The sequence below is a fragment of the Peromyscus californicus genome, unplaced genomic scaffold, assembly GCF_007827085.1.
Source record: "Peromyscus californicus insignis strain IS unplaced genomic scaffold, ASM782708v3 Scaffold_6__1_contigs__length_162567912, whole genome shotgun sequence".
Taxonomy (NCBI): domain Eukaryota; kingdom Metazoa; phylum Chordata; class Mammalia; order Rodentia; family Cricetidae; genus Peromyscus; species Peromyscus californicus.
In genome coordinates, this window is record NW_026294584.1 from 129,684,549 (window position 1) to 129,712,401 (window position 27,853).

A 27,853-nucleotide genomic window follows, 5' to 3' on the forward strand; every position below is an offset into this window, starting at 1 on the left:
CATCCTGAGTGAGGTACCCAGACCCCCAAACACAAATATTACATGTTTTCTCTTATACGTGGATATTAGTTAGCTTTTAAGCTTTCAATATGTGTGCTACAATCTGAATAACTGCAGGAGTTAGTGTCTTAGGGTTTCTATTGCTGTGAAGAGACACTATGACCAAGGCAACTCTTATAATGAAAACCACTGAAACTGGGGTGGCTGGCTTACAGTTCAGAGGTTCAGTCCATTATCATCATGGTGGGACATAGCAGCGTGCAGGCAGACATGGTGCTGGAGAAGTAGCTGAGAGTCCTACATCTTGCAGGCAACAGGAAATGGTCTGAGGCACTGGGTGTGCCTTGGGCATATATGAGACCTCAAAGCCCACCCCCCACAATGATATACTTCCTCCAGCAAGGCCAAACCTACTCTAACAAAGCCACACTATTCCTAGTAGTACCACTCCCTCTGAGATTATGGGGGCCAATTACATGAAAACGTCACAGTTAGGGATGTAGTAAGGGATCAGGGCAAAGGAGAGGACCTCCCAAGGAAGGGCAAATTAAAATATAGGGTGATGGAGAGAGAAATGGAAAACTAGAAGAGGAAGATTAATAGGGAGGGGGATGGGAGAGAAGGGTAAAGGAGGGGATATGGGGAAGGACAACTATAACACTAAAGAGCATTTGAAAAACCATGTGGAAACCTACATTAGGAGAGTCCAAAAATATAAACCTACATGAAAGGAATCTAAATAGTGTCACCAAATAATAGAGGTGACAGTGCTCCAACTAGACATCCTATGCCACCAAGTAAGACCTGCAGTGCCATTAATGGGTTATGTCTTGTGGAGTTGTTGGCCATGGGAATCCCACGAAACCCCCCAAACACCACAAACTATTGCTGAGGCTATTGGCTGTTCTCAACAACATGATGGTAAGGCCCTACTGGGAGAACAACACTTACTTATGCCATCAAATATGGAGAAGGCAAGCTGGTACCCAACAAAAAGCTTCACCCCTACTGACTAGCATCCATGGTTCTGGAAGGTGCTCCTGCACACTACTGGAAGAGAAAGGGAATCATCAATATCACCCAGCTACAAACCCTGCGGTCTACAACAGTGACCTGCCTGTGAGATACAGTGATACAACAGTGGTACAAATGTTGTAGGAGTAACCAATCATTTTCTGATTGGATTCAAGGCCCACTCCATGAGGAGGAGCCCATACCCGACACTGGCCAAGAGCTTGAGACTACCCAGGTCCCAGGCCTAGGGGAAAACCTAATACTATTATTCTGCTAAAGAAACATAGCAATGAAATGACTTCTGACGACAAACTGCTACACACATAGATCAGGCCATCATTCAGCCCTCAACAGAGAAGCTTCTTCTTGCAGTAGATGGGAACTAACACAGAGACTCACAACTGGACAATGTGCAGAGAATAAGAGACTTTGGAGCGATGTCTTTATCACACACCCATCTCTCAAGGATCAAAGATCTATGCAGAACAGGAAGCAGAAGGATTAAGAGTCGGGCGTTATCTTTTCGGGTCTGAGAAGAATACAGAACTAATCATTCTTGGGTCTTCTTTAATTCACTGAATTTTCTTGTTCTAAATATATTTTGTTCCTAATTGGAGTTCTAATGAGTCATATGACCTTTTAAAAACAAAAAGTTGATAACACTGCAAAAAAAACATTACTTCGGTAATAGTTAATAAACCAAATAAAAGACCCCATACTTTTAAGATTACAATGAGTTTGTTTTATGTTTCCTTCATCTATTTTTAAAACCTTCACAGGACCAGTCCGTTCGTCTCTGTGTTCTACAGTTGGCAAACAAAAACCGTGACTTTTCAAGTGTGTATATGACATTGCCAATAGTATATTAGCTGACAGGCATACACCTGTAATGGTAGCACTTGCCCTAATCTTCTGCACTGACCTGTTCTGTTTCCCCTGCTGGTGTTTAGGCTAACATCCGGTGGTTCATATATCTGGTTAATAGCTATATCCCCAGCACATAACAGTGCCTGGCACACAACTGAGCAGAAGTGATCTCCCATAAACAATGGGGTCAGTTAACAGATGGATCAACGTCAGGACTAAACATCAGGACAAGCAGGGCAACTGCCTTCCAAATAGCACTCCCCAGTGTTTCCTACACCAACTGAGCTTCTCTGCCTTTTACTTTCTGTACCTCATTTATATACCCCTTTTCTGCTTGCTTTCTTCCTAAATGAACAACCTTCAAAGAGTTAAGAAACCCTGGTTAGGGTTTAGAGAGACTGCTGAGCAGTTAAGACCTCCGGCTACTCTTGCCGAGTTCCATTCCTAGCACCCACATTAGTCAGTTCACAATTGCCTGTAACTCCAATTCAAGAAGGATCTGACACCCTCTCCCGGCCTCTGTGGGCACTGCAGCCAAGTCCATGGATACACATACACAAACATACCTAAAAATACAATCTTTTTTGGAAAAGAAAGGAACTCTAGCTATTGAGGCTGGAGCTAATGCAGCCAGTTGAATACTTGCAAGCATGAAGATCCAAGTCAGGAGAGTGGGAGCTGAAAAGACGGCTTAGCAGTTAAAAGCACTTGGTGCTACTGCAGAGCACCCAGGTTTGGTTCCCAGCACCCATGTGGTAGCTCACAACTATCTGTACCTCCAATTCCAGAGGATCTGGCACCTTCTTCTTGCCTCAACAGGCACTGCTCACAGTGATACACAGATATAATTGCAAGCAAACATTAAAACACATAAAATAAAAATAAATCTTTTTTTTTTTTAAGTTTTGTGATGGCTGGTACTCCAGCATCAGGGCAGCTGAGATATGACAATCTCAAAGTTAGCCAGCCTAGCCTAACAGGGGAGCCCCAGGTCCCCAAGACAAGAGCTAAAAAGTGTATAATGAGCGGAGTCTCTATAATCATTTCATGACCTTGTCCAGAGGAGTTTCAATGGGGTATGGGAGCAGAAACCAGATCACAGTGCATGCACTGAAATATGGTAGACTCAGTTAATGTGCATAGTAAGTTTAAATTCCTTTTTTTGTTGTCCATTTTCATGTGTGTGGTATGCATGTTCTTTGACTGTGTATGCAGATGTACATGTGTGTCAAACTCAGCTCACCAATATGCCTAGTCTCACTAGTGGGCCACCATGCCCACCTGGCACTTACATGGCTTCTAACCACCTGAACTCTGGTCCTCAGGCTTATGCGGCAAGGCTTTTACGCACTGGGCCATCTCCTCAGCCTTGAAAAATAATTCTTTTTGTTTGTTTGTTTGCTTATTTGTGACAGAGTCTATCTATCTAAGTAGTCTAGAGCTCATTATGTAGATCAGGCTGGACTCAAACTCAAGAGTTCCTCCTGCCTCTGCCTCCCAAGTGCTGGGATTAAAGGCGTCTGCCACCACTGCACTTGGCTGTCTAACAATGCTTCTTAAAAAACGCATATGGTGGCGGACTGTGGAGCGAGGGGCCGGAAAGGAAGTAGAGGTTCTACAGACTTTCTCCTTCCTGTAACTTGGACAAGGCAGAGTGTCAGAGCTGAAAGGGATCACATGGCACAGAGAAGGGTGTGAAGCTGTGTGCTAGCACGTCATAAAGAGAAAGAAACAGCAGAGGAAGAAGGTGAAACAACTCTTAGTCCTGAGGCCACAGGGTGGGGAGCATGAACCTGGTGGGGGATGTGAACCTAGTGGTGAGCTGGACTTTCACAGAGCCCAGAGCCAAGAGGAAAGAGGGAGGGAGGGAGGGAGGGATTGTAGGTGGGAAAGGAAGATGTTCTCTGACTTCTAAAGGAAAGCTGTGTTATCTGTGTGAGCACCCAAATACCCACATATAAACACTAAATAAATACATTAAAAATAGTTTTTTTTAATGCATTCATAGTAAGGGATTGGGGATTTAGCTCAGCAGTAAAGTGCTTGTCCAGCAAGTGCAAAGCCCTGGGTTCTGGGGGCTGGAGAGATGGCTCACTGGTTAAGGGCAATGGCTGCTCTTCCAGAGGTCCTGAGTTCAATTCCCAGCAACCACATGGTGGCTCACAACCATCTGTAATGAGATCTGGCCTGTAGGTAAACATGCAGGCAGAACACTGTATACATATAAATAAATAAATCTTAAAAAAAAAAAAAATTAAAAGCCCTGGGTTTGGTACTCAGCTGCGGGACACACACACACACACACACACACACACACACACACACAGAGAGTAAGAATGGAAGAACACGGGTAAATGAAAGTCCTGCCAATAATAAAATTAAAATCAGCCCCAACTCTGGGATGGTACAGCTGAGAAAAACTGTTCAAAAGCTGCATTCATGGCTCCCTTAATTTATCAGGGAAGAAACATGGAAACCCAGTGCCTAACTGGGCTATGGGTAGGATAAACAACTCCACTGAACTGGCTGGCAGCACACATCTGCATGAAAATATTCAATCCCGGAGTTTATTCTATTAAAGTCAAATCATTAGCCAAGAGGAATTAACAGTCCGCTGTTTTCATGTGAAACAGACAAAATGAAAATTAAGAACAATGCACATGGATAATGCTTTTTCATTCATAACTTTAGCAGCATGGGGCTTGTGATGGCTATTCTTGATTTTCAATTTGACTACATCTGGAATTAACTAAAACCAAAATAGCTGGGCACACCTGTGAGGGATTTCTTCCTTAATTAAATCATTTGATGTGGGAAGACTCATTTCTAATCCCAATCTTTGAGGTAGGAAGATCCACCTTAAATCCAGATCTTTTGAGGTGGGAAGATCCATCTTAAATCTGGGCCACACCTTCTGCTGGCAGCCTCTATAAAGGACATGAAAGAAAGAAGCATGGTCCCTTTGCCTGCGTGCTGTCAGTTCTCCCTAGCAAGCCCATTCCTTCGCTAGCCTTAGAGCCTATTTCTTTGGGATTTAAGTATATATTGAAGACCAGATGAGACATCCAGCTTCTCAGACTGAGCAACTACTGGATTCTTGGACCTTCTGTTGGTAGATAGCCATTGTAGGACTAGCTGGACCACAGCTACTAAGCCATTCTAATAAATCTAATAGATAGATAGCTAGATACATAGATATTCATTCACTTAATAAGTTCGGTTCCTCTAGAGAACCCTGACTAATACACCGCTATTATTGAAAATAACACCCCCTTCCTGCCCGCACAAAGCCAAGAACTGTTTGGATACTGACTGTATCTAAGCTCTTTCTGTTTCCTAAAGTCCCTGCTTCTCAGGCCATCAGAAGCTGTTACCACAGCAAAGTCAACATGTCCCAGCTTTTAGCCACCTGCCTGTCGATAAAGAACCAGTCTCCCCACTCAGGCATCCCAAGTGCCATCCAATTGCACTCTCCAAAAACGGTGCGAGATGGTCTGAACATGATCTTTAAAAGGTGGGAATGTGAATGAAATACTAATTGGGGGGGGGGGGATCCAACTAGGGCATCAAGAGCTATTTAACAATTAGTGAATGAACAGGAAGGCGGTGTCAATCCCACAGCTGAGGAGACCTTCTCTGCTGCAGCCTGGCCACCCAGGGAAAAGACAGCAACCATTTCACAAGATTTCATTAAAGCACAAGAACTCAGTGTTAGAGCATGTGCTATGCACGTGTAAGGGCCCTAGGTTCCACCCCCAGCATATCCCACAACCTCCCAAAGATGGCATACAGAGTAATTCTAATTACATGGAGCTAGAACAGCAAAACAAGACAAAACAACGCTCATTTGCTAGGGCTGGAGGAGATAAGAATCAGTAGCACTTGCTGCTCTAGGAGAAGACCCATCAGTTCCCAGCACCTATATGGCAACTCACACACTCTATGACTCCGGTTCATCTAACAACCTCTGCTGGCCTCCCCAGGCACGACACACACACACACACACACGCACGCACACACACACACACACACACACACACACACACACACACACACACACACACCACACACACCTTAAAAGTAAAATCTTTTTTTAAAACCCCATTTACAGTTTGGGCATGGTGATGTACTCGTTTTAATCACAGCATTCTGGATGTAGAGGCAGATGGCTCTCTGTGAGTTGAGGATAGCCTGGTATACATATCGGGTTCCAGGCTAGCCAGTGCTACATAGCCTATCAAAAATAAATAAGTAAATAAAATAGATTTTCTATTTTTTTTTTGTTTTGTTTTTCAAGACAGGGTTTTTCTGTGTATTCCTGGCTGTCCTGGAACTTACTCTAGACCAACCTGGCCTCAATCAAGAGATTCTCTTGCCTCTGCCTCCTGAGTGCTGGGATTAAAGGTGTGCGCCACCGCTGTGTGGCTAGATTTTCTACTTTCATCTATGGTAAATAAACATTCTTTCAACTAGCAGTGATTCACACTGTTAATAGTGAAGATACTCTACATGAGGCCCCGAAGTTCAAACAATCCACAGAATTCTAAGGTTGACGAAGTGGGAGCTAGAGACGGCTCACCAGTTAAGAACGCTTGCTACATTTCCAGTGTGCATCCCAGTGCCCACATCAGGTGGCTCAGGACCACCTTTAATACCAGCTCCAAGAGATCCAATGACTTCTTCTGGACTCCATAGGCACCCCACCACACAAACACACTAATGTAAGACTCTAAAAGTTTTAAAAAGTCAGCACAGTAAAGCAAACCAGCAGAAAGAAAACGTGTAGAACATGGGTGAGCAGACAGCCTGTGTACTGGTACCCACACACAGATGGAAGAAGAAAACTGACTCCACAAAGTTGTCCTCTGACTGCCACCATGTGCAAGGCACACACAACCCCCTGCCCCATATCATACATGTGATTAAAAAACAAAACACTGCTTGCTGCTCTTGCAGGGGATGGGTATCTGTTTCCCAGAATGCAAATGGGCACTCAAAATTGTTTGTGATCCCAGCTCCAAGGGATCTGACACCCATTAGTCTCCTCAGACACCTGCATGTGTGTGGTGCCCATACCCACACATGTATATTAGAAAAGTTAGTCTTTTAAAAAATAAATAAATGAGTAAATAGATAAACTTAGACAACATGAAACACCCACCTGGGAAGTGAGAGGCAGGCAAGAGTGTGCAGGGAAGTGATGGTGCAAACAGGAGAGAAATCATCTCAAAAATGAAGCACCTGGGACGGGGTGGGGGTGGGGCAGGTTTGCTTTCGTAGGAGAACAACTAACTCATGACTTCTTTTTCACATAAAAAAGGGGAGAGGAGGAGGGCCTGCTTCATACACTGCTGAGCGAGGCTAAAAAGTAATTACCATGAGCTAAATATACAAATAGCATTAACTATAAACTGTCATTAAATAAACATTAAATACATGGAGATGAAGCAGATACAGCCAGGAGCCTTCCCTGAAAAGACTTTTTTTTATAGATCTGTATACAAGCACAGGGCTAAATCTGGATCTAATTTCTTCATGACAAAACCCAGTTTTCTTCAGCATTCTGGCAGTGAGGCAGCACTAAACTGCGCTGAGAGGCTCTGAACACACCCCAGGGACTTCTCCCTCCCTCTCTTTTTGTCTTTTACATTTATTGGGGGGGGGGTAGATCCAGGACTCAGTGTGGAGGTCAGAGGACAACTTTTGGGAGTCAGTTCTCTCCTTCCACCATGTTGGTCCGAGGGGCAGGAATCGGGTCATCATGACGAGTAATTACCTTTACCCATGAGCAATCTCCCTGGCCCAGAGATTCTTTCTATCTAAATGGCACAATTTTAAAAACTTGCTCCACAGCAATGAACCCACACACCTCAGGAACACAAGGCAAAGGAAGGCTGACTTCTAACAAGCCAAATACTGGCTCCCAGAGATAACAGCCCAAGTCAAACAATCCTTCCAGGAGAGGATTGAGAATTATGGGTGTGGAGCTGGAAAAAAGGAGGTTCTAACCACACCTTCTGGGCACAAGCTGTAATCAGCAGAAACACAAGCACAGAAGTGTTCACCTGGGCTTCCAGATCAACATGTGCACGTATGCATACACACACACACACACACACACACACACACACACACACACACACACACCACTGTAAGATGCTAAAATTGAATGAATTTCCATAGTAACATGGTTACAGCCACCACCACAGATTACAACCAGATCAAGACCAGGTCACTTGACCTGTGTGCAGGGCGAGGGACCAGCCCTGGGACTTGTAGCCTGGCTCTTGTGGTCTTTTCAGCCAACAGCATTGGAGGCTCCAAAGCCTCCCAAAGCCTCTGAGCTCCTCAGGCAAAGAACAATGAAGCTGGGCCTCCATCAACCTGTTGCTGGTAGACTGGCAAGAAACAAAGGAGCCCCATGCCCAGACTTGCAGGGCCTCACTCTGCTGGGCAGCCCAAGTGTGTGTGGTTCCCTTCCAGTCCAGGAAAATGGATCTCAATGCAGCCTGCAGTGAAACAAGTGGTAATTACATTCTAAAACGACCATTCTAAACCCTGAGGACCTCTCCAGGCCCCTCTCTGAAGCTCTGAGCCCATCACAATATGCAATTCATCCTCACTTTCTCCCAAGACAAATCACACTATTAAATTAAAAGGAGAGAATTCCTCTACCAAATTACACACTAATGGCTCTTAACCCATAATTGAAGAATCACTAACAGCAGTTTACAGCCACAGCCAACCATGAGCATTTATTAGGACCTAACTTTTCAGAACTGAGTAATTATGTAAATACGGCTGTCAGCCATCCTGAACACTCCCACTCTCCTCAGCTTCCTGGAGGGCTCACTCTCGGGAATCTTACCTCCAGCCATGGCCGCTGCCTCCTCCTCCTCCTCCTCCTCCTCCTCCTCCTCCTCCTCCTCCTCCTCCAATAATCCCATCCCACATTCTATAGTGGCAGGGAAAGAAAGTTCTAGCTTTGGAACCTGGACCAGCTGGCATCAGGACAATGCCCTGCAAGCTGGGTGTGAGCCACCCCTACCCCACCCCCAGCATGCACAGTCCTGAGGATGTGAGCAGAGATGAGATGGACAGCAACCCTGGAAAGAAAGGCAGTATGGGAAGAAGAGGCCCAGAGAAGAGTGAAATGCCCTGGGCGCCAACCTCACCTCAGTCCTGCAATGCAACACACCCCTAAATGTACCTGATCGAGGAGAAACTCTGGGCCTTGATTTCCTTAGCCAAAATAAGGCGAAGGTATTAGATGACGTCTGAGATCCTAGTTGGCTCTGTGGTGACGAGTTAATTAAAGAAAACAACAGTCTGTAATTAAAGACTGTATTATACACAGCAGTGGCCACAGAGCCGCCAGGGGAAGGTCTGCAGACTTCTGCTGTTGTGAGTCCAGCTTCGCCATAAACCACGTCCTAGAGCCCCTGAGGGCCCTGAGTATGCCTTGGAGTTGCAGCAGTTACCAAGGCAGCCACCCTGCCTTCATGAGGCTTGTGACCATCCATTGGGGTGCGCCAAGAGTTCAAAGAGGGAACGGTAAAAGGACTGGCTGGAATTGACCTATGCCTTTTTTATGGAGACAGAGGCGAAATGAACTTCCTGTAGGTACAATGGGACCAACCAGAAGAATGAGGCAGGATGAAGTGGTTGGCTGTTGGGCACAGTGGTAAGAGGCCAGGAAGCACCTGGGCCTATTCACAAGCCACTGCACTAAGTCACTTGTTATTAGTGCAGAAACTAGTTCCCATACGTTACAGATTTTCTGTCTCAACATCTCTGCTCCCCAGAACCTGCAATGGTCTTTCAATCCTCCTTGTAGGTGACTATGAGGGTGGGTACAAGGATGCAGTTACCACGCAAGGGGTGACCTCAGCATTTAGAACGGGTTTGAGCTACCGTGGAGAAGGTGGACTTAGCAGAAGATAATGTGGGTTCAGGCCCAAGGCCACAAGGAGGGAGGACAAGCTATCGTGGGTTCAAAAGTAAGATGCAAGGGTCCTTGTGTGCTGCAGAGCAAACGGCTGACCCATCTCCACGGGAGCTGCTGAGAGAAGGAAGGCAGTGAGGACACAGTTCGCCCGACACAACCAACAATGGGAGAAGCAACCTGGGCAAGCAAAGCTCCCCCAGCTCCACCTGCACTGCTGAAGCCAGCAGGGCCAACACTGAGTCTGCCCCCGCGAAAAGGCAGGAGGCTGGCCTGGGCCCCAGAACAGACAGATCAATGCCACCTACCCCATCCACTCATTGTTCCACAGAAGTGCCCTGGCACTCTGGAGGGCTGGTATGTCCAATGCAAACTATGGCAGCACACTTCATTTCAACTGGACCAACTTTTCTCTTTCGTTTGTTTGCGTCTTTCTTTGTTTGAGGCAGGGTCTCACCATGTCATCCTGGCTGTCCTGGAGCTCTGTAGAGCATACTGGCCTCGGACTCACAGAGATCCACCTGCCTCTGCCTCCTCAGTGCTGGGATTGAAGGCACCAGGCCTAGCCCTGTGTTGACGTCTTACAGGAGAGAATCCCGTGTACGACTTATACCCATCCTTCCACACGGCCCTGGCAGTTGAGACCAGATGTGTGTGGTGTTTACAGTGAGGAAACCAGAGGACGTAAACAACCAGCTCCCAACGCCACTCTGGTTTTGCTGTGCTTTTCTTCATTTCCTGTGTATTTATTTTGGTGTTAGAATAATATTACCTTTCATAATAAGGAAAAACGGGAGCAGATGTTGAAACTAAACAGACGATAGATAGCCTATGATCCCACCCACACAGCCACTCGGTCTCAAAGTCTGTTCTTCCAAACGGTGAAGGAGGAAGGAGACAACTAACTAAGCGCTGGCGTATGTGCTTCCCACAGAACCGCACGCCCACCTGGGGGAGCTGCTCAACTTCCTCCCCAGACACAAGGGACAAACCTGGTCCGGTGTCCTGGGCAGCTTCAGCGCTCCTCACCGGCTTGTTTTTTAAATATCAGATTACTTGTTGACAAAGAAATCATATTAAAACTTTTCACCTTTTGTTTGGGGTACAGTTTTTTTTTTAAAAAAGACAATACATGAATCCCACCAGAAACAGCTTCTGAGAATCGGGCCTTTGAGATGAGGGCGTTTAGAAGCCAAGACGTTCCTTACATGTAAAGGAAACTTGTTAAGCTTAAATAAGGTATCTTATTTAAAAAGAACAGCAACAACAACAACAACAACAAAAAAACCCTTTAAATATGAGAGTCTTATCCACAGAGTTAATTTTAAAACAAGCTTGAAAGAGGAAGGGTATGTTTTCAACTGCTTTAAGAAACAGATCTGAAACTTCTACGCAAAAACACAACTGAGTCTGCTCCCCACTTTAACTTCTGTCCAAGAAAAGGAAAACAACCCACTCAGTTTACTACGGGAGAAAACAGAGCTGGTTGCTCCCCAGAAGATGTGCCCTGATTTCTACATGCTTTTACCAGGACAGACTCCCTGGCAGCCCCAGCTCTCTCTCTGCCCTGCCAGTCCCGAAGCTCAATCAGGCCATTACCCTGGACTCAAATGGCACGTAGGTAAAATTCTAAAAGATGGACTTGGGGTTTTCTCTTCTTCGCCGCTCCAGGGAGTGTCCGGGGGAAGGGGAGGTGATGAGCAAGGAGAACCTAGGGTTGGGGGCATCTGCCACTTTCCTTAGCCTCCTGGCAGCTGGGTTGTGTAATCGCTCGGGGCCAGGGTTTGGAGGGAGCCTGTCTCACTGACACAGGAAATGGGGCGGCAGACAAAGAGCCGGCCTGGGCTCCCTGACACCAGGCCTTGCCAGCCCCACAAACTCCACAGAAAAAATCCTCAGTGTCTGAGACGATGGCCCCAGAAAACAAGAACTCATCGTGGCTTTTGGTTGTTGTCCTTTTCACCACACAAACTCCAGAGCACGAGTACACACACACACAGCACACGGTACACGGTGATATGTTGAAAAATATGTCTCGGAGCCCCTCCCTCCGCTCTAACACCCACATGCTTAACTTCTCCGGGTTCCTCTGAGTTCCTCCCCTAGTAAAATGGCAACAAAATCACAAAAGGAAAGAACTGAAAGTGTAACAATCTTGTCAGTAAGTTGGAAGCAAACTTGTAACAATGTGTCCCCTCCAGCCCTCCCCGCTGCCACCCTCCTGCCAGGCACCGCAAACTGTCCTGAAATGGTGCACTCTCTCTAGGCACTCCACTATCCCAAGAAAGACAAGAAAAGGTTCAGAAGCCGATCAGAAACCCCCCCGAAAGGAGGAGTGGCCGTTACAAACGTGAAAAAGAAGTCCATTCTAGAACATCTACCTTCGTAGCACAGAACGCCGATGTTGTTGTTCATCTTGTCCAAGTACTGGTAGTTCAACAGGTCCATCTTCATAAACAGCATTTATCTGTCCGGCTAGCAAAGAAAAGCAGTTCTTTGCTTTCACTCCCAAGAGAAAGTTTCAAAATTCAGTCTTAGCTAAGTAGCTCCAGGCTCTCCTAAAACTTCAGGAAGACAGAGGCCCAGCCTCACAAGATCAAAACAAAGATGTAAAAGTTTAAAAAAAAAAAAAAAAAAAAAAAAGATCAGGCACACACACACAAAATCAGACTCAAACAAAACCCGTCAAGGGCTTATTGGAAGGCAGGGTCTGTATTGTGTCCTCTACTCAGCTTTAAAAAATCATTTCAGCAGTCTTCCAAAGCCTGTCTGAAGGGTTTAAAAAGAAAGCAGTAAAAAAGAAAAACACAAAGCACATTTCTTAGGACAAAGGCACTCTCCCTCACAGCCGGCTGCAAGCTGACTGCTCTGACATGCTGGCTATGCTTGGTATGACTCGTATGTAAACCAGCTTCCTCGGCTTGGGGAACTGGGGGCTGAGCATGCTCACTGGAGCCTCGGCACAGGCTCAGGCTCTGGGCGCATGCAGAGTTAGCAGGAAGCAGAAAGAGGAGGGACAGAGAGGCGTAGGGGCGGCAAGGAGTCTTTCCTCACAAGAGCCAAAGGCTGCCAGAGGCCGTGGAAGAAAACTCAGCAAGTTTTGGAGTGTTTTGTTTTGTTTTGGGGTTGGGGGTAGGCTAAGCACAAAGTTAAAAAAAAAATCAGCTGTGGAAGCAAACTACATGGAATTTAAGTTTCGGGTGACTTCATTCCAGGGGCTGGGAACCCAGGGCTTCCACTGGGGTGTGCTCTGCTCCGTACAAGCTTTCTTTGTTTCTCTGTAAGACGGTTTTATTATGTCCAGGGACACAGTGAGTGTTTACACTTCCAAAGTCAATGAACATGTAACTTCCTTCCTAAGCCCTGTAGCTGCACAGACAGACAGGGCACCAGAGACAAATCTTTCCACAGAAGAGGAAACTGAGGCTCCAAGACTGAGTAAGTGAGTAGCCTATAGACCCAACCCCCCCAACACACACACACACACACACACACACACACACACACACACACACACACACGAATGGGGTGGGTGGGGGACACTATCCGGAGAGGTGGCTCGGTAGCTAAGAGCACTGGCTGCTTTTGCAGAGGATCCGAATTTAGTACCCAGCACTCACTCACAAGTGTAGATGTAACCTGCCCCCACTGCACACAAGCGCCTGTAATCCTAGTTCCAGGGGATCTCAGGGGATCTGATGCCTTCTTCTGGCCTCAATGGGCACTGCATGCACATGGTGCTCAGACATACCTGATGGAAAAACATCCATCCATACACACAAAATAAATAATAATTTGGGGGGGGGGCACGGAGTTTCTCTGTGTATCCTTGGCTATCCTGGAACTCACTCTGTAGACCAGGCTGGCCTCAAACTCACAAAAATCTGCCTGCCTCTGCCTCCCCAGTGCTAAGATGAAACAATTTAAGCCCATGACAGAAACAATACAGATATAGGGAAATGAGCAAAATGCTTAGCAATGTCCCTTCCATGACTCAACAGCATTAAATACAGTGGTTCTCAGGCAAGGGAACGCCAGACTCAATCCCGGGGGCCTACATGGTCAAAGGAAAGAACCAACTCCCCAGAAGTAGCCCTCTGACCTATACATGCACTATGGCATGCATACACCCTTAAACACTGAAATGTATATGTACACACACATACACACACTGAGCAGGTGGTCCTGGGTTGTATATGAAACCAGGCATGGTAGTGGCACAGAGGCAGGTGGATTGCTGTGAGTTTGAGGCTAGCCTAGTTTAAAAAGTGAGTTCCAGGACAGCTAGAGCAAATAGTGAGACCCTGTCTCAAAAGAGGAGGCGGCAAGCTGAGCAAGCGATGGGCAACAAGCCACAAGTTCTCTCCTCCATGGCCCCTGCTGCAGCCCCTACCCTGGGTTCCTTGATGATGGACTGGGCGGTACCCTGAAGTACATACCCTTCCTTCCCTCACCACCAGGAAGTTAGTTTGGTCAGTGTTTTACCACAGCAACAGAAAGCAACCTAGAACAGGGATTCCACACATACATACATGTGCACCTGCACATACATCTGCACTATGACACACAAGCACAAAATATAAAATAATAAAATTTGAAAACAAAATAAAACCCTGGGGGCCAGTACAATGGCTCAGGAAGTTAGCATGTGCTATGCAGGCCTGACCACCTGAGTTCACTTCCTGGAACCCATCGTGGACAGAGAGCTGACTCCCAAAAGTTGTCTTCTGACCTCCACACATAGGCAGCACACACACTCGTGCACACCCATGCAAGAAATAATAAAGAAAATCAATTGTAAAGCACCTAGCTGAAGGGCAGCCTCTCCCTCTTCCACGGGCATGCTGCATGGCAGCGTCTGCATCCCACCCCGCGGGTTCTGACTGTAGTTCAGATCTGCTCAATTCCTCCACTGAAAACACTCAGTGCCGACCGAACACTCCCTTTTTCAAACCTGCTCACAGACTGATCACAGCAAAGCATCAGCAGGAGGGACCGTTGAGTGCAGTTAGGAGGTAGCACACACACACCTTTAATCACAGCACTCGGGAGGCAGAGGCAGGCGGATCTCTTGAGTTCAAAGTCAGCCTGGTCTACAGAGTGAGTTCCAGGACAGCCAGAGCTACACAGAGAAACCTTGTCTCAAAAAAAAAAACAAAACAGCATCAACAAAACCCAAAACAAACAAACAAAAAAGCCTGGCAGGGAGGTTCTGAATTTGAGCCACACCAAAGATGAAAACAAAATGAACCTTGTCCCTGGGGCTAGGGGAACCGATGAAAACAGTGTCAAGCACCGGGAGACCCCAGGCCGCGCTCCAGCACCAGGTGGAGGCGGCATCGATCCTGTATTAGACCGTGCAGCCATGACCCTTCCCGGAAGTGACTAGGGGAACCAAGGAGGCAGCACCGTCAAACGGAATTCTACACAGAGAAGATACAGACGACCGCAGTGAGAAAAGCTATATGGAAAAGAAGCCACACGGGCCCTCGTCTACGGACCAAACTGAAAATGTGCTTTGAAAATGACTTTCACGCTTAAAAAACAATTGCCACAGGTATGTGTCTGCTACCTGATCCAGAATATAGAAGCACTGCCTAAGACAGAAAACGGGTTTTGATAAAACAAACAAAAAAACCAAAACACTTCATCCAGGTCACACACACACACACACACACACACACACACACACACACACACACACACACACACACACACACCCCTGAGTAATCGGATTGAATACTCAAATTTATGCTCTTATAAGGAATTCAATGCTCCCACCTGCCAAAAGAACTGCTTTCCAATCTTCTTACTCACTGCTAAAGGCTGTGTAAACAGCATCCACAAGGCACAGCAAGCTCAGAGTCCCCGCACTGACTCTACATCTGGAACACCACAGTAAGGAAATGAGATTCAGTTGGCAAAGACAGCTGCCTGTCACAGTGACATTTATTCGTTATTCTTGTTTCTTGCTTTTGACACAGTGTCTTGCCATACTGCCCAGGCTGGCCTCAAACTTGGGGCTAAAGCCATCCTCCTGCCTCAGCATCCCCAGCAGTGGGCACTCCTCACGCCTAGCTAACTTACCTCCCCTACTCTTTTCTGCCATGCAGAAGAGCCAACCCAGCTCTTCCCACCTGCTCCACAAGTGCTCAACCACCAAGCTTCATCCCTAGCTCCTGCTGCTACTGACAAGAGTGTGGACACAGGAGACCCTTGACAGTGAATCAAAGCTGGAGCTGTGGATGGTGCAGCAGCCACACTGCCTGTAAGAGCACGCAGCACCCCCAGCTACACTGTGTGCCCCAGGACACCTGAAAAAAACCAAACCACTAAACGGAAACACTCACCATACCCCAAATCCTGCAGGTACGTTTATGACCACATACTGACATACACAAACTATGAGAGAGAGACTGGGAAGCACAGCCAACAGACATGCTGAGCTCCCACCACCATCCACCATCCACCATCCCCCATCCCCCATCCCCCATCCCCACCCCCTCCACACACATAGGCAAGGTCTCACTTTAAAGCTCTGGCTGTCCTGGAACTCACTATGTAGACCAGGCTGACCTCAAACACATAGATCCACCTGCCTCTGCCCATCAAGTGCAGGAATTAAAGGCATACTCCACTATGCCCAGTTCAGACACACTCAGCTTTAACGGCAGGTGCTTTCACATTTCTCCATATTTCTCATCAACCCACAAGGAGTATTTCTCTTATGTAATGAAAATGAAGGAGAAAGTTCTCCTCTTTGAAGTTAAAAGGCAAGACAATATTTCCTAGGAAGACATAATCAAGAGACCACATGTTACTTTTTAAGATTTATTTTTATTTTTAATTATGTGCATGTGTGTAGAGTATGGGGCTATGCGTGTGAGTGCAGATACCTACAGAGTCCAGAACAGGGTGTTGGGTCCTTTGGAGCTGGAGTTACAGATGGTTGTGAGCTGCCCAATGTGGGTGCTGGGAACTGAACTTGGATCCCCGGTAAGAGCACGATGTGCTATTAACCACTGTGCCATCTCTTCAGCCCCTATACATCTTGTTTTTGTTTTAAGCCAGGGTCTCACTTTATAGTCACTTTAAAGTCAAGGTTGGCTTGAACGCATGATCCTCCTGTCTCAGCACCGCTAAGGCCAAGACCACACCATGTGCCGCCGCCACCCCTAACTGCAGGGGGCGGTGGCACATGGTTGTTAATCTTTGGATTTAAGCTTAATAACTAAAGACAGTCAAATTCTAAGTATTTAATTATCTTCAAAGAACCATGATTGAATCATCTACCCTAAAAAGCAAAGTTGACAGGGAATTCTAAACATTCAGGACCACAGAAATGCATGTCTATACGGTGAGTGTGTGTGTGGGGGTGTGTGCACACTCATGTACTCCTGCTATTCACTGAGTGGGTCACATACTGGCATCAGTTGGTATCAGATGCCCAAAGCACATGACTTGTGGAAAAGATGAAAACCAAGCCCAGCTGTGAATATAAATCTCCCCACAGCACACAACAGGTGATCTGTAAATGTTGGTTATGGCTCAGCCTCCTGGTGGAACAGACATGGAGTGATCATCACAGAAGCAAGTCCAGGCATCACTAAGTCACTCTCCCTGCCAGAAGGCTGATGACTGAGTTAGACTACACCAGCAAAACCCATGGTAAGCTTAAGAAAAGCCAGGAGTCTGGGAGCACTTTCCAGATACTTATTAGAATCAAATGTTTCCACTGGAGCCATTCAGAGAAGGGAACATTTGTCTCAAGTCTGACAGTATCTCCCTGAAGACTCTGGGAACACACACAACCCTGCTGAGCTATCCGGTCCCCACGCTTGCACAGTCAACTCTTCGCTCTGGAATTCTACAGTAGTTAGATATTAGACAATGTTTTTTTCTAAAGGTGGTTCCCCTCACCATTTACAGCAATTAAAATCGGCCTCACCTGATATGTGGATAAAAAAAATCCAAAAAAGACTTTAGCAAATGAAGAAAATGAGCTGATGTCTGGCATCACCTCAATAACTGGATGAGTGAGAACTCAAGCTTACAGCCATCTCCAGAATAATCACACTCACTGTGTAGAGAGGCACTCCTCAGCAGAAGACGATCAACCATCCAAGACACTGCACTGGCCAGGGCACTTTCACTCCTAGCCTTTCTTAATCATGACATTACCCTTGGGAGAACGAAACCATAGGGTGTGGGGAGAGATTGGTTAGTTGGTGTTTGCAGTGCCCAGAGTGGAACCAGGGCCTCAAGCATGTCAGCCACAGCCACCGTGCTACAAAGAGTTTTAAGTTAAAACCTTGTATTGTGCCGGGCGGTGGTGGCGCACGCCTTTAATCCCAGCACTCGGGAGGCAGAGCCAGGCGGATCTCTCTGAGTTCGAGGCCAGCCTGGGCTACCGAGTGAGTTCCAGGAAAAGGCGCAAAGCTACACAGAGAAACCCTGTCTCGAAAAAACCAAAAAAAAAAAAAAAACCCTTGTATTGATAAAACACTTGAAACTGGCTTGTGTAAGCACCACTAAGGACGCAAAGTCCAAGACCTGGTGGAAACTCTCCTCTAAGAACCATTACCAAAGGAGGACTAAGCTGTCCAGGCCACTGTACTTGAGATCACTCCTGCACTCAGCTCTAACTCAAGATTGAGAAGGGTTTTTTTTTTTTTTTTTTTTTTGGTCTCACCCAATATAGTCCAATCTGCACTTAGTAGGTCTTTAGACAAGTGGATACAGACCTATTATATGAGGTGGAGTCTTTAAACAGGTGCACACTGTTATCCAAATGAGGAAATAATCAAATTTCTGTCTGTCTGTCTGTCTGTCTGTCTGTCTCTCTCTCTCTCTCTCTCTCTCTGTGTGTCAAGTGATACTCTGCAGCTTCTCCTTCCACTTTTACGCAGCCTCCAGTGTTTGAACGCTGATTTGACAGGGACACTTTTACCTGAACCACATGGAAAGAGTGAAATCGAATTTCAAGTGGTCCAAGTACCAACAAGGTAAATCTGAATTATCTACTAGGTTCCCTCTATCACACTTCCTTCCAAGAAAGACCTCTAATTTGTCATATTACTTCTGCAATGTGGAATTGCTCAAATTGACACACTTTAAAATGTATTTTGTCAAGCCGGGCGGTGGTGGCGCATGCCTTTAATCCCAGCACTCGGGAGGCAGAGACAGGCGGATCTCTGTGAGTTCGAGGCCAGCCTGGTCTACCAAGTGAGTCCCAGGAAAGGCGCAAAGCTACACAGAGAAGCCCTGTCTCGAAAAACCAAAAAAAAAAAAAAAATGTATTTTGTCAAACCCTTTTCAAAGTATATTATTAACCTATGTCTTAAATTTTGTTCCCTGCAAAACGGGACCATTTGTAACTTCAAATATACTCAACTTCTTTTAAGTAACATAGGATGATCATTAAGTGTGTTGAGGGGGTTTAACACACTTTCGTGTAATTTAGAAAAATAACATAAAACAGCTCTTCAAATAAGATGTAGATTTTCAGTACAACGCCTCCCCCTAGGGGCCAATTTTAAATCACAGTGGCAACTCGGAAAATCGAAGTCCCCAGTGGACATTGTGTCTCAAACACAAAAGCCCCTTGTTTTTATCTAGATAGGTCATAGAAAATGCCTCTTACCAAACAGCTTCACCTTTATTAAACTAAAAACAAAATTAAAACTAATTTGAAAATTAAAACAAAAATACAAAGAAGAACCAATTCTATTGGTATCACAGGACTAACAGGAAACTGGCTTTAAGATGAACTCAAGGCATAAGTAAACTTAAAGAGTACATACTCAGAATCGTGGCGCCTCTTTTCCTTTTTTAACTTTATTTTTATTTTACATGTATGGGTGTTTTGTCTGCGTGCATGCCTGTGCACCCTGTGCATACCCAGGCAATACCCATGGAGGCCAAAAGGGGGCGCTAGCCCACCAGGACTGGAGTTACAAAGGTTGTGAGCCACCATGTAGGTGCTGGAAATCAAAAGCCAGGCTTCAGCCAATGAAGCCAGAGCCCTTCACCAGTGAGCCATCTCTTCAGCCTCCTGGCATTTGAAATAAAAAGCCAAGTGGAGTGGGCTCTCTGATCCTGGAAGACCGCTGTGAGTTCCAGTTCACCGCCGCCGCCGCCGCCGCCGCCGCCGCCGCCGCCACCACCACCACCACCACCGCCATCTGGCGCTATGGGCAAAGGACAATTTATCATCCCAGAAAATGTGTGTGTCGAGCAAAGCACTGTGCCCAAGTGTTACAGCTACTGCTTTCCATGCCCAACAACGAGAGCAACCCAAAGTGACGACTGTGATTTTTGTTTCTACAAGCGTGCTGGCTCATTTCGTCCTCCTGACACAGCTGAAGTCATTTGAGAGGACGGAACCCCAACTGAGAAAATGCCTCTGTAAGATTGGGTTGTAGGCAAGCCTGTAGAATGGTTTCCAAATTACTGACTGATGTGGGAGGGCCCAGCCCATTGTGGGCGGAGTCATCCCTGGGTTGGTGGTCCTGGGTTCTATAAGAAAGCAGGCTGAGCACGCCATGGACAGCAAGCCAGTAAGCAGCACCCCTCCATGGCCTCTGCATCGGCTCCTGCCTTCCGATTCCCACCCTGTCTGAGTTCCTGTCTTGATTTCCTTTGATGAAGAACAGTGATGTGGAAGCATAAGCCAAATAAACCCTTTCTCCCCACGTTGCTTTGGTCATAGTGTTTCATCACAGTAATAGTAACCCTGACCAAGACAACAAGCAATCTAGGTTTCATGAAATCCTATCCACAGATCACTCACTGGAGAAGCATTACTCTGATAGTCACACTGTAACAAATCCTAAAAATCCACAGGTATATCCTGCAAGATTGACCAGAACTAACTTCTGCAGCAAAGATGAGACAGTTCCCAGAGACCAGGTGGAGCTAGTGTCCCAGAGGGTCAGCCTTGAAAGTGCTCACCGCCAGTGCTGATGACCCACGATCCTTTAACCAGTCCTGTGGCCTCTGAGCTCCTTGGCTTACACAGCACCTCAGAGGCAGCCTTCCTCAGTCAGGGTCCCATTTACAAATCAAAAAACATTACCTGTTAATCCTGTTAATGTAAGAGAGCCCCTCTTGCTCCTGTCTTGTTATTAACTGGGGGTGCTACCAGCACATACAGGATGAAGTCTGGGGTGCTGCTGACCACCCATAATGCACTGGGTGGCTTCACTCACATTCTCTCTGTGTGTCTCTGTCTCTGTCTTTCCTCTCTCTCTCTCTCTCCCTCTCTCTCTCTCTCTCTCTCTCTCTCTCTCTCTCTCTCTCTCCCTCCCTCCCTCCCTCTCTCTCTCTCTCTCTCTCTCTCTCTCTCTCTCTCTCTCTCTCTCACACACACACACACACACACACACACACAATTATCTAGACAAAAATGGTAATTGTGCTATGCTAAAGTCTAAACAGATCATTTCCTGACATTTCTTCCTTAGACAAGAACAACTGTCTGCTGTGGGATGGTCTGTATGTCAAATGTGTTGCTGATTGGTCAATGAATAAATCACTGATTGGCAGTGGCCAGGCAGGAAGTATAGGCGGGACTAACAGAGAGGAGAATTGAGAGAACAGGAAGCTGGGTGAGGGAGACACTGCCAGCCGCCATCAGGACAAGGAAGATGTAAAGTACCGGTAAGCCACAAGCCACGTGGCAAGGTATAGATTAATAGAAATGGATTAATTTAAGCTGTAAGAACAGTTAGCAAGAAGCCTGCCACGGCCATACAGTTTGTAAGCAATATAAGTCTCTGTGTTTACTTGATCGGGTTTGAACGGCTGTGGGACTGGCGGGTGAGAGAGATTTGTCCTGACTGTGGGCCAGGCAGGAAAACTCTAGCAACAACTGTCTGATGCAACTCAAGGGTCTGCTGCCCTCACCCCAGAGCTGTCACTTCTCCTGAGCTGAGGAAGAGAGGGCAAAGGGCATTTTTCTTTACATGGGGAGGGCGTATGGCATAGTATGAGGGTCTTTGCAAGCAGAGTTTCACCCACATGAGGGAAGCACCTGGAATCACACCCAGCCCACTTCCTATTTCAATCCTCTCAATGGTATAGTCAGAGCGAGGTCAGATCTTTTTTTTTTCCTTTTTTTAGATTTTTTTTATTTTTAATTTATGTCTATGTTTGTGCCAGAGTGTCTGCCTATGTAACACACGCATGTGGTACCCACAGAGGCCAGAAGAGGACATCAGATCCCTTGGAACAGGAATTACAGACAGTGTGAGCTGCCGCGTGGGTGCTGGGAACCAAACCAAGGTCCTTTGCAAAAGCAGGAAGCACTCTTAACCATCAAGCCACCTCTCTTAGCTCCCATTGCTATTTTTTAATCCTGTCAACTGTATTCAGTACTGTAAAGTGAAACTAAGTACTTCTGTTGAAAGTACCACTAAGCCAAATAATGGCCAGTGGTGTTTAAGCAAACAGCCCAGGTTTTCCAAGATGGATCTGCCACAGTCACCCTAGAGACATCCCTCTGATGTCTGTACTGATGCTGTGTTTATGTGGAGATTAACATGACCACCAGAATTCCGCCCACAAGATGGGCAGTTTGGGGCCGGGGAGGGACCTCAGTGACAACCCTGACAACCTAAGTTTGATCCCTGGAGCCCCGCATGGTGGAAGGACAGAACCTACTCTGGCAAGCTGGGCTCCAATCTCTGCACCACACACGTGTTCACAAAATAAATAAACGTAATAGAAGTCACAGGGTTTTTGAGCAGGGTGTTGTCATCCACAACTGTCAAGCCAGCACATAAGAGCCTGAAATGGAGCATATGCTTTAGGCTAGCCTGGGCTACACTGAAAGCCTATTTCTAAAAACACGAAGGAGAGGCGGTTTTCCCATGCACTGGAGCCAGTCAGGAGTTTTCAAAGCCGCCATAGTCCAGTCGCTACTTCCTTCACCAGGGCACCAGGGCTTCTCTGGTGAGGGAAGCAGAAACCTGAAGTTCAGACTTACAAGTGTACACCACAGACAGTTAAAAAAAAAAAATGCTTCTCCTAGTGGGAGCCCCTGGCTGCAGGCCCAGCCTTACTGGTGCAGTACTCCTCACTACAGCTAGGGGACACTGTGAGCCAACCTAAGACTCAACACCACATCCTCCCCATTCACACTTAAGCTTTCAGTATTCCTTTACTTTACAGGGAAGGGCACTCAGGCACACACACACCATCCGCCTGTCTTCTTCCGTAGGCTTCCTAGTTCTCTCCATCAGGCAGCTGGGAACTAGGCTCAGCAGGCTTTCCTGTCGACCCATCCTCAGAGGGAGGTCCCTCCCAGAGGCTGTCTGTGCAAGGCAGCTGGTAGAGAACTTCCAATCTTCTCCGGCTGTATTGAGTGGAGGTCATTGTCTCTTTACCGCAGTGCCCTCAAGCACAGGCCTCCCATTCACAGTCCATGCCTTCCCCAGCACGGTGTCAATAAATGTTTACTGAGAGAACCAATTGGAACAAGGACCTGTACATTTAGCTGGGCACCTAAGAAAGCAGGCAAGGCACTGCTTGTTTCTTATTGAGTCCCAGACACTGGAAAGGGGCCCCTGCCTTCTACATCCCACAGCTTCTGATGCTTTGAACAGTCAGAGAGCAGAGATGGCCAAAGCAGACATCACGATCCCATGGCTTCTTTTTCCCTTTGGTCCCTTCATAATGTGTAAAGAAGGGGGAGAACAGACCTCACAAGGAATACAACAGAGAGATAAGGTACATACACCATACGAAGTTCCAGAACCATTCAATAATACCACCTGGGGTGGCAACGGGCTCCTGAAGTTTCAAGCATATGGATGGCATCCAGCAGAGCAGGGATGCCCGAGGACAATAAGGTCCTCAGTAACACAGGGCAGAGCAGCCAGAGCATCAACTCTCTGTCAGCTCCCGTGTTTCTACGTTTCCAAGTCCTGCAGTGAGAACACAGTGTCAAATTCTCAAGAAGGAGAGGACTTCCAATCAGATCTCACATGTGGGGTCTGAAAAGTTAACTCGATCTCCCCAGCACAGGGGAGCAAGTTCTTACCACAAGGACCTCGTAGCCAGCTGCAAGTCTAGAATCATTTCCCAGCTCTGTGACACATGAGACAGCTTTGGAAATGCACTAGGTTCCCTGTGGCCTCAAACCACCACCAGTGCTGGAGATGGAGGCCAGGGCCTAGAGCAAGCTAGGCAAGCATTCCACCACTGAACCACACTCCATAAGCCCGGGGTTCTAACCACTGAACCACACTCCATAAGCCCAAGGTTCTGACCACTGAACCACACTCCATAAGTCTGAGGTTCTAACCACTGAACCACACTCCATAAGTCTGAGGTTCTAACCAGGTTTTGAAAAGGAACACAGCCCCAGTCACAGGGAGCCGCAGAGGGAAGCCGTGGTGAGGGAGCAGACTTCGTCTAGAAAGAGCAAAGAGGGTGTAGACATAGAAGACCGAGCCCAGAAGGACACACAGAATGTGCTCCTGCAGTGAGCTCAGGAAGAGCATGAAATGGACATTGCAGGCGTCACGGGGGGCATAAGGACACCTGGCCTGCTTTTCTTTCTGAATGCACTGTGGCTTCCTGGCAAAAGAGCCCTAGACAGTCAGAAAAGATTGGGCTCACGGCCCAGCTCTGACAGACTCGGCTGCTTGGTCTCTATCAAGTAACTGCACAGCTCTTGACTTCCTGGTGTGCGAATGAGCATGGCAGAAGCCCCACCCCTGCATCATGAAGGGGTGTCTAGGGCCAAACCAGGAAATTCAAACCCAGGGTTCCCACTGTCATTCTTCCTGCATGATGGTTTCATCGTGTTCCGGAAGAGATGCCAAGGCTGTTAGGGTGACAGGCCTGCCCTGCCCCCAACCCCAAAGAACGTCAAACAGGACTAGCCATAAAAAAAAGAGCGGGAACAAAGGTCACTGCCACTGCCCGTTTAACGGCTCTCTTAACACTCGGGTGGATTTCTAAGACTCAACTGGCCCTGCCCCCTTAACACTCAGGTGGATTGCTCAGAAAATTTTAAGATTATTGCTCTGGGGCTGGAGAGATGGCTCAGAGGTTAAGAGCACTGATTGCTCTTCCAGAGGCCCTGAGTTCAATTCCCAGCAAGCACATGATGGCTTACAACCAACTATAACAAGATTTGATGACCTCTTCTGACATGCAAGCAGAACAATGTATACATAATAAATTAAAAAAAAAGATTATTGCTCTGAAAAGCTACAAAATATTCAAAACTCACATGGACCACACATCTATCACTTAAGCATTAAAGGGGGGGTACACTTCCCCTGACTTCCCACAAAAGGTTAATCACCTGGCCCAGCCTCTCCTCCTCTGCAGACTGAGGTATGGAACACCAGGTTCCTTTCCACCACCACCCTACCTGCACCTCTCTAAAACCCCAGCGTTCTGGGGGCTCCTCTTTTCCCTGAGCCCCTCACCCCCACCCACTCCCACATGAACACTAGTTCACAGAACACTGGTGCCTGCCACCTTCTGCTGGGCTACATTGTTTTCTTACTACAGGGGCACATTAGTTAGTGTTCTGCCTTCCACGAGGCAAGACAGACAGAAAGAAACAGAGAGATACTGGGCAAGGGACTATCTATCGATCATAACGAACACAGAATCTGCTTCTCATTCTCCTGGTTAAGTGAGCTCTGCAACAATAATTTACAGTTAACCCCAAGGTCTGTGTTCCTCTGCCGACCCCACTGAGTGAGTCATGGTTACCTGAGATGAGTGGCTGGTTGCACACAGGTCTGGATGAGGCCAGCCTGGCGGACTAGGGACCATAGCAGACTTCACTCACCCAAGTTTCAGGGAAGATCCTACTACTTGTGAATGGTTCCTCCACCATCCACTCTGTCTAAAGTGGTTATACAAGGCTTCCAGCTGCAAGGTACCTGTATACACAGCCCCATAGTGCCTACTGACCAAGAAAGCGATGACTCCAAGTAGAGTGCTTCCAATTCACATTGCACCCAAATAAATGCTTCCTCCCATTCACTCTTCCATTTTCTCAGTAAAGCCCATTGTGAGGGAGGAGAGAAAACGCAGCCTGTGTGGGCAGGCTCAGGGGCATCCCCTCCCCAGAGCAGTAACCAAGCCACCGAATTTAGAACGGCTGCCATCAAAGTCCTGGGTAATAGTTTCTAGCTTGGCTTTGGAAACACCAAGGAAGGGGCTACCTCCCATTCCCCTGCCGCCTCCCATCTCCTAGCAGGGAAAGCTGACAGAAACAGCAACCACTTCCCTCCAATCACTGAGCCAGGAGCTCCCTTCCACTACCCTCGGCAGATCACGGCAGCAGCATTCCTGCGTTCAGTATCATGACTAAGTAAAACAAAAATAAAAACAAAAGCTAGCTACCAGTTTAATGCAGCAGGAAGGCCAGAGAATGAGAACACAGGAATTCATTCACTTTATTGGCCTGGCATGTGGCCCAGGACTCTTCATCAAAGAGAGAGCTCATGCCCTCAGATTGCCCCTCGTAAATGCACATTTAGTTAATGTTGAACAAGAAAGTGAGCTTGAACAAGGTGGCCAGTGTACACTTACGAAATGTGCAACAGCCTGTGATGTACATGGAGATATCTTAAAGAGCCAAAAAGTTTTCAGACAAACACCTAGCCTTTATTCTATTAGAGAGACGGTAGCTGAGTCCTCACAGCAGGATCACAGCGGGCACACTTGACCCTGCCTGCATGCCTTGGTCACAAATTCACCCTGTACAGGATCAAGGTGCACATGACAATCTGAAATGTGCTAACCCCAAGGTACAGACAACTTTTTTGTCTGTGTTTTCAAGTACTCTGTGCTGATTTCGGTGGCCCTGTGCATAGCAAGCAAGACATCACAGAATTAGGACCCATGGACAGAGCGGCAACGCCTCCATGCAGGCTAGAACTCTAGCTCCGCAGAGAGATTTGCGCTCAGCGCCGTAAAGAGAAAAAACTCCCACCTCACTGGCCTAGCAGCTAATGGGGTCTGGACAGAAAGACTTCAAAGCCTATGTTCTAGAAGGGCTTGTATCTGAGTACAAAACACAAGGGCTACAAACATACACACACTAGAAGGCAGGGAAGGGAGAAAGCCCACTTTGCGCAGGGACTTGAGTGTAGATTTTCAAAAAGTGACAGCTGTCCAAGACCTTAACAAAACTGCAAAGCAGGGTCATCTATGAACAATTGGGTGGGTGCTGACTGACTATTTAGACAAGCATTACTGAGAACCCAGGGCTGGTGGCAGACACACGGACAGCCTGGACTACATACAGAAACCTCGTCTCAATAAAAACCACACGAAGTTCCTGAAAATACAAAGATACCCCCGAAGGCCCCATGCTGGAGAAGGGAAGCACGGATGCCTCGAGGATGTGGGCTTGGACATGTTACCTCCTATTCTCTGGAAAACCAAGTTAATATCTGTCTGGCCATTCTCCTTCGATGCCATGGTGGCATCTACAACAACCTACTGTAACTCTGCCGGCTTTGATCTCACAGGGAGCAAGGTGGGGCTCCCAGATGTGCTGTTTGCCTCAGCACTGACACAGAGTGCTGATGGCAGCAGACCCCCCAAATGCCAGGCACCTCGCCTCCTATTCGTTCCCATTACTCTCAGAACACGTCCCTCAGTGCCACTGAATGTGTTGTCCGTCCTGCAAATGGTGGCATCCCAGTTTTAAATTCTGAGTTTACCATGCAAGTTTCTGCATGTCTCCATCTCAGCAGGGTCCTTCTGTGTAACTGCTAGTGTTATTTATTTATTCATTTTTATTTTGAAAAAGGGAGTGTAGAGCTGGAGAGATGATTCAGCAGTTAAGAGCACTTGTTGCTCTTGCAGAAGACCTGGGTTTGGTTCCCAGCATCCACATGCTATCTCACAACTGTCTGTAACCCCAGTTCAAGGGGATCTTATGCCCTTTTCTGACCTCTGGTGGCACCGCCTGCCCATGGTGCACAGACATGTGTTCATGTAAAACACCCATACACGTACAACAAACATTTAAAGAAGAACTGG

At 47.1% G+C, this 27,853-nt stretch overlaps 1 protein-coding gene across 4 annotated transcripts in view; it reads right to left on the minus strand.

The window, feature by feature from the left end:
* Positions 1-27,853, minus strand: part of Vgll4 (vestigial like family member 4) — a 119,296-nt gene that overhangs the window by 54,157 nt on the left and 37,286 nt on the right. The window contains exon 1 of one of the 4 annotated variants that reach the window (XM_052721066.1): positions 12,208-12,790. The exons of the other annotated variants lie outside the window; for them this stretch is intronic. Coding sequence (XP_052577026.1) covers positions 12,208-12,289 — 82 coding nt within the window. The 5' untranslated portion in view covers positions 12,290-12,790. Of the gene's footprint in view, positions 1-12,207; positions 12,791-27,853 lie in introns of those variants that run through there. 4 annotated transcript variants of the gene reach the window in all.